The 7,611-nt window shown below is 58.6% G+C and overlaps 1 protein-coding gene across 1 annotated transcript; it reads left to right on the top strand.

Annotated features, from left to right (window-relative positions):
- The first annotated feature begins 2,481 nt into the window (after positions 1 to 2,481).
- Positions 2,482 to 4,584, top strand: FBXO46 (F-box protein 46). Its single transcript, XM_015425019.1, has one exon. It carries the CDS (start codon positions 2,572 to 2,574, stop codon positions 4,552 to 4,554), a length of 1,983 nt encoding a protein of 660 aa, XP_015280505.1. The 5' UTR covers positions 2,482 to 2,571; the 3' UTR covers positions 4,555 to 4,584.
- Positions 4,585 to 7,611: the final 3,027 nt, after the last annotated feature.

Here is a 7,611-nt window from a genome sequence, read left to right as displayed (position 1 = left end):
AGCGGCGCTGAGGGCGGAGTTCTGAGTTGCGTGCAGTAAGGCGGGGCCAGAGATGTGATCCAGCAGATCTGTAGGTACACGTGGGAGAGCTCTAGGCAGGAGAAAGGATCTCCGCAGGTCTCTGCGGTTACCCCCGACTCCTCAAAAGTCAGCAGGCGGCTGTTCATGAGGACCAGCGCCTTGGAAAGAGAAACGAAACCGAAGCTCTCAAGATGGAAGAAACGAGAGCTGCACAGGTTGAAGGGAGGGGTTTAGAAATTGGTTCTGGAATGTGCATCGATAGGATCGGGGGTCATTTTGTAGAAAAGAGGTGTAGGAGCTCATTAGCATAACCCATTAGCATAATTCGTTTGCATATGCCACACCCCCTGACATTACCGGAAGGGTGTCAGAAGGCAATTCCCACCCCTCAGGCTCCACTGGACTGTTTTGGATTGCTAGCTATTAAGGGGGGGGGGGAAGAATGTGCAGATCTGTCCTTGCAGAGGAGGGAGAGCTTGTACCTGAATAAAAGTTGGGCTTAAAGGTCATTAGCATAACTCATTTGCATATGCCACACCCCCTGACATCACCGGAAATGTGTCAGAAGGCAACACCCACCCCTCAGGCTCCACTGGACTGTTTTGGATTGCTAGCTATTGAGGGGGGGGGGAACGTGCAGATCTGCTCTCGCAGAGGAGGGAGAGCTTGTACCTGAATAAAACTTGGTCTTAAAGGTGCCACTGGACTGTTTTGGACCGGGGAGGGGGAAGGAGCTCTTTTTACCTGGCTGCTTCTTGCTCTGACTGAGGGCTGCTGGGAGCAGGGGGTGGAGCTTATTGCATGTGCCCACCCCCTGGGCTCTTTACTGTTGGAGCCCCGCTCCTCTGCACTCCTGCAGGAAATGACCCCTGAATAGGATTATATAAATGATTGGCTGGGGCGGGGGTTGATGAATAAATTAAGAGTGGTGTGACGGCTGGATTCGAATCCAGGAGCACCTTAGAAACCGAGATTTGGGGGTGGGGTACAAGCTTTCGAGACCAAAGCTCCCTTCGTCAGAGAACCAGAGGTGTGAGCGGTGTTAGTCTATTGCTGCAAAACAATAAGAAGCCCCGCAGCACCTTTAAGATTGACAAATTTTATTGTAGGATAAGCTTCCGAGAAACACAGCTCTCTTCGTCAGATGCATCCGACGAAGAGAGCTGTGTTTCTCAAAAGCTTATGCTATACTAAAGTTTTGTTAGTCTTGAAGGTGCTACTGGGTGTTTTACTGTTTGTCAGACAACAGTGGCGACGATTGTACCATCGCCAGGCTTTCGCGGCCTCTTTCGCAGCTCCTGGCAATTCGTTAGATTTTGCCTGTGTATCTTTCAGGCCATAAAGACTAGAAATGTGCATTTGGTGAATTGGTTAAGTATTCCCATCTTGGTGTGCTGAGAGCCCTTTCCAGTTTCTTTGCTAATGGCTGTAGCCTATATTTTCCTCTTGTGCTCTCCAGCAAACGCAAAGCTTTCCCTTTTCCCTGCAAGTGACCTTGTCTTCCATCTGGTGGTTTCTCAGAGACTGTAAGCCCCGGGCCCATCTGTACTATTCCTGTGCCGAGCGCAATGTGTTTCGGGTGCTTTTTATAAGAAGCACCCATTACACGGACGACGTAGAACTAAAGCGAGGGGGGTGGGTTATCTCTTGGCCAGCCACCGTCAGTTTTGGAAGAGTTAATGTCCTCTTCTGTTCTGCGGAATCCTCCCCTGCTCCTAATATAGAATTATACTCGCAAAGATGGCCTTTCTAATAAACTGGGGCCGATTGCCGGAATATTTCCACCTGCTGCTCTTTTCCTGGGTGTCCTTCGCTTACAGCTTGGTGTAGTGGTTAAGTGCACGGACTCTAATCTGGGAGAGCCGGGTTTGATTCCCCGCTCCGCCACTTGCAGCTGCTGGATGACCTTGGGCAAGTCGTAGTTCTGTCAGAGCTGTTCCTGAAAGAGCAGTCCTTGAAAGAGCTCTCTCAGCCCCACCTACCTCACAGGGTGTCTGTCGTGGGGAGGGGAAGGGAAAGGAGATTGTAAGCCACTCTGAGACTTTGAGTGAAGGGCGGGGTATAAATCCAATCCCTCCCCCCCCTCTCCCTCCTCCTCCCCACCCCTCTTCCTCCCTGGTGTTTCCAAGAAGCTGAATTCCCATATTCGTGAGGGATTGCAGAATAGATGCAATCCCGGCTGTCGAGCTTCATTCTGTGTGTTGCAAACAGCGTTCCCTCTAAGCTGAGTTAGTGTGAGCTGGCTCACAGTTTCTTAGCCTCCGGCTCACACATTTTCGCCTTAGCTCAGGAAGGGACGGCTCCGGAGCAAACTAATTGATGCAGTAGCCAAATCGCTCGCTCACGGCTTTAATGCCAGTAGCTCACAAAGCGGGATTTTTGCTCACAAGACTCCACGGTTTAGAGGGAGCATGGGCTGCAAACCTGATAACGTCTCTCTCTCTCCCTCTCCCCAGAGACCTCCCAGGCCCCAGGAAGACGCCCCGAGAGCAGACGGCCACGGGCTAGGGGGCAGCCACCTTCCCCCCGCCGCCTGGCCATGAGAGAGCGATGGATCAGAACACGTTCTCCCACATCCAGCTGTGGTGCCCGCGGCCCTTCGGCACCTACTCCCAGAACAAGCAGTGCGGCGGAGGCCAGGTGAGGAAGACCTTCGGGGACTTCGCCTGCAAGGCCAAGGAGGAAGAAGAAGAGGGCGGCGGAGAGGCCAGTTCGGAGAACACCCCGCCTCCCCCGCCCCCCGTTGCCTCCCCCAACCCCGGCCAGGTGGAGGAGGGGGGGGTGCTCCTGGACACGTGGTACGTGATCAAGCCCGGCAACACGAAGGAGAAGATTGCGTTTTTCGTGGCCCACCAGTGCAGCAGCGGGAGCCGGGCGAGCGCCATGAAGGTGAAAGGCAACTGGGGGAGCGACAGCTCCAAGGCCAAGCGCCGGCGGCGGTCGCACGACCCCAGCAAGGCCGCCAAAGCCGGGCCCGTCAAGGCCAAGGAGGCCGTCAAGGAAGCGGAGGACGTGTGCCTTTGTCCGGAGGCCCACGCCGACCCAGGCGGCGACACCGACCTGCTCTCGGTGGCCGAGATGGTGGCGTTGGTGGAGCAGCGGACGGCCTTGGCCCTGCAGAGCTACCCCCGGCCGAGCCCGGCCTCCGCGCCGCCGTCCCCTATGGTGTTCGTGTCCACGGACCAGGAGCAAGGCGACGGCGGGGAGAAGAAGGGGCCGTCGCTGGGGGGCGGCCCCGACTGCAGCCGGGTGGCCGAGGCCGTGGCCCACTTCGAGTCACAGCAGCGGGAGCGGAGCGTCCTGCGGCAGAACGGCCTGTGCCGGGAGTCGGCCGAGTGCGTGGCCAATTCCCAGCACAGCCCCGGCGAGGTCCGCATCGCCTTCCGGATCTCCAGCAGCCGGGAGCCGCGCTCACCCACCGAGGCCGGCTCCGGCGCCCGCCCCAACTGCGTGTTCATGAGCTGCGGGGGCTCGCCCACCGGCAACGCGGCCCGTGCCAAAGACAAGATCACCTGCGACCTCTACCAGCTCATCAGCCCCTCCCGGGACACCCTCCCCAACAACGTGGACTTCCTGCTGGCCACCGCCTCCCCGAAAGCGGCGGACGGGTCCGGCCCGGAGCCCCCGGACGTCGAGATGACTTGCGGCGAGAGCCAGGGCGGCTCCGGCAAGCTGGACGCCATCCCGGAAGGGGGCCGAGGCGGCGGGGAGAAGCCGGGCGGCCCCGCCGGCCCCATCTCCCGGGATTGCGTGTCGGGCTTCCACGTCGACGTGGTGGTCACGGGCGTGGTGGACCAGTGCGTCTTCTTCGGCAAGGACAGCACCAAGAACATGAAGGAGGAGACGGTGTGCCTGACGGTCGGCTCTCCCACCCAGGAAGTCCTCTGCTCCTCTTGCGACGACCCACCGCCGGGGCAGCTCTTCTTCCTCCACGCCCAACCCCCTCGGCCCGAAGACGGGCGGGAGGGCAACGGCGCCTTCTTGGACGCCAGCAGCAGCGGCGACGGCGCCCCCGACGGGTCCGGCCTGGAGCCGGCGGCCTCGGACACCTCCCTGTGCCGCCTCTACCGCCACGTCTCCCACGACTTCCTGGAGATCCGCTTCAAGACCCGGCCCCTGCTGGCGCCCCGCCAGTACATGCTCCTCCTCCCGGACCACGTCATGGTGAAGATCTTCAGCTACCTGCCCACGCAGTCGCTGGCCGCCTTAAAATGCTCCTGCCACTATTTCAAGTACGTCATCGAGACGTTCGGCGTGCAGGCCACGGACTCCCGGTGGAACAGGGACCCCTTGTACCGCGACGACCCCTGCAAGCAGTGCAAGAGGCGCTACGAGAAGGGGGACGTCTCCCTCTGCCGCTGGCACCCCAAGCCCTATCATCACGACCTGCCTTACGGACGCTCCTACTGGATGTGCTGCCGACAGACGGACAAGGACACCCCCGGGTGCCGGGTGGGGCTGCACGACAACAACTGGGTGCAGCCCTCCGACATGTTGCGGGAGCGGGCCGGCCGGCGGGAGGACGGGAGGTGAGGGGCGGAGGGCGGGGAGGGGAGTTTTTGAACGAAGGAGTCCTCTCTGCTCTCTCTCTGTCTCCGGGGGTTTCCGCTCGCGTTCAAGAGGGTGCGGTGGTGTGAGTGTGCTTTGCGAGAAGTTTTGTTGTGTTGACGTTTGGGGTTTTTTTTGCTCTCCCCCCGTTTGGTTGTGTTTGCCAGTTCGGGTTTGGTTTCTCTCCCATCTCTCCTTCCTGTTCGGAAGACAGGAAGTTTTAGGGTGGGGGAGGAGAAAAACCAACCCCGTGTATGAAAAAGAATTTTTTTTAAAAATTAAAAAAAAAAGTTATATATATATAAAATAAAAAGCCACAGGGTTTCTCTGATCAACTTGCCTCCGTAGAGGGGGGGTACGAGGGCTTATCTTATCTTATCTTCGCCGGCCTTTGCAGCTCATTAACAGGTTTCGGGAGATAACCGCAAAGACCCGACTGTCGGTTTCCGTGTGCCCACGAATGCCGGGACTTGGGTTGTTTCCGTTGCAGTCGATAAAGCCCAAGTGTTATCCATCACACACTGCGAGACAGGTCTCCCTGCAAAGTGCAGTTTGGCCCGAGCATAACAAGTTGTCCGGGTGAGCGAGGGGGCCGACTTCCCATGTGGCGGATCACTTTGCCCCCAGGTGGAACTTGCCCGCGCTGCCCTTTTAAAACTGGTTCCAGGCTCATGACGGCGGCCCAAGGGACTCTGGGAATTGTAGTCCGGTGGAAGGGGATCTGAAAGAACGAATCCTCCACACCGGGCCGAAAGTCCTAGGGGGGGAACAGACGCAAACCCGGGTTTGGGATTGTAGTCTGGAGGGGCGCCGCTGTCGGTGGCCAGGAGGGAAAGAAGCAGAGGGCCGAGGCGAGGGAGGGAATCGTGGCCATCTGCCTCGAGTTCTTAACGAAACCAGCTCCCTCTGACGGATCACAGAGTCCGCTCCCTTTCCACCCCCAGGTGCAAATAACTACCAGATGAAGAGATTTCTATGCTACCCCTCCCCCCACTGCACCTCTTGATGGGTCTGTCCATCCGAGGCTTTTCCCTCATCGCTTCCATCTACACTCTGCTAAGCTCAGTTTTCTCATTTTTGGCTCCCCTGTTCTCCCACCCATCGCAGCACTCCCTTGCCCTGGGATTGCGTGCCACCCAAACTCTTTCAGCTGTGCGGCCACAGATCGTTTCCCATCTCCCCCCCCCCCCCCCCCGCGGGTATCTCTGCCGCAAACCTAAAAACTCCCCTTTAACAGCAGAGGCCTCTCACCAGGAGAGTACTTTGGGGCACGTTGGGGCACCTCTGTGAGGAGTGTCCCCGACGGGGGGGATTCTCCACCCTTCTGCCGAACGGCAACATGTATGGCTGGAGCCAGGGACGCTTGAAACCCGTTCTTGCAACGACCCGGTTTGCGTTTCTCGTCGGAACCCAGACGCCTGTTAGTGAGCTGCGAAAGGTCTACGGGTGGCGGCCGCGCACACGGCTTTAACTGGAACTTCCAATGTGCTGAAAACATATCGGGGGTGGGTCGCTCACCTTGAAACCGGGCAGCCGAACCGTGCCACCATGGCTGGTCTTACCGACAGCCGGCGGCACGCGGCCTAGCATGACCCCTGCGTGCGACTCCGCCGCTTCCTCCCCAGAGTCACTCGCAGACTCAGCGGTCGAGCTTGGGGAGGGGGGCGAGGAAGCCGCCCCGGCCACCATGCCGCTGGGTCTGAGCCTGCCTGGAAACTGCTGCATATCTAACAGCCCTGCGGGGCGGGCTTCGAACTGTTAGGGCCGCTTTCCGCAATCGGGAAGGGTCCGTCTCTCCCCCGCCCCCGACATCCTTATCCTGCTGCCTTGATGCTGGCCGCGTCCTCTTAAGGCCTGCAAACTCTTGAAAAATCGTGTTAAGGGCTCCGTGCACGGGGGGCGGGGCGGGGGCCCTCCCTGTCCGGCGGTGGGAGCCGTCAAACCCTCCCCCCCAAAAAAGGGCTGCTGTTCCACTCCTTGTTTTAAACGCTACTTTATCTCTTCGCTAGGCTGCTGTCTTGATGGAGGTGTGTGCGAATGTATGAGAATATTGTCCGGGGGAGTGGAGGGGGGCTTGACTCCGCGCCCAGGGCTGCTTTCGTGCTATTTTTTTTTTTTTTACACTAATGCCGTAGCAAAGAAGTTTGGCCTCTGGGATTCCTCTGGGCTGTTTCCGGGAGATCGATGGGGGTTTATACGCTCCTGTACAAGGAGTGCTGTCGTCTCTGGGATAACATCTCTCCCTTTTCCCCCTTGGTTCCATGCTCCAGCGCGTGTCCCCGAGTTGGAGGATGTCTTCTTTCGGAGGTCACATTTCCTCCCTCTCCTGTGCGACCACTTGCCCCAACGCACGCGCCCCCGGGGAGACTGCTTGCCCTCGTTCCCTTCTCCGATCCAAGAGAAGCAAAAGTTGGCCGCCCGCCTCCACCGGGCAGATGGCTCCTCCTAAGAGACACCCCCTCCCCTTCTGTAGACTTTCAGTTCAAGGGCATCGCCCCATCCTTTGGGGTTCGCATGGATGTGCGACTCGTCCCTTCCCGACTCGGGAGAGGCGAGTCAGCAGCCGCTTCCCTTCCGGGCAACTGTTAGGTTCCGGTTTAGGGGGTCTGTCAGCCCCCAGTTCTCAAATTGGGGTGAGCGGCGGCTGCTCCTCCCTGTTCAGGGCCCCCCAAATCCCTCCTCGTCCCACCAGTCTGCCTTCCAAGTGCTTTCAGGCCTCTGTGCTTGGCATAGGTCCACACACCTGCACACACCTCTACGTCTGCCCTGAATTCAGGTGTTTCTTCAGCATCTGCCCGCTCCTAGCACATCACAGGGGCGGTATTCCCCCCCCCCACCGCCTTCCCTGATTCGATGGGGGGGGGCAAAGAACAGAACGCCACCCTCTACCTTCCGGTCCCGATCACGCTGGTATTTATATGCCTGTTTTTCGTCTCTGTACAGTGTGTGACATTTTCAAATGACTTGCTGAGTGGACGAATTGGGGGGGGGGGGGGAATAAAACTGAAGGAAAAAAAAAAAAACACGATTTCCGGGGGGGGT

The sequence above is a fragment of the Gekko japonicus genome, unplaced genomic scaffold (assembly GCF_001447785.1).
Source record: "Gekko japonicus isolate JY-2015 unplaced genomic scaffold, Gekko_japonicus_V1.1 scaffold2296, whole genome shotgun sequence".
NCBI lineage: Eukaryota > Metazoa > Chordata > Lepidosauria > Squamata > Gekkonidae > Gekko > Gekko japonicus.
This window is presented reverse-complemented; position numbering and strand designations above follow the sequence as displayed.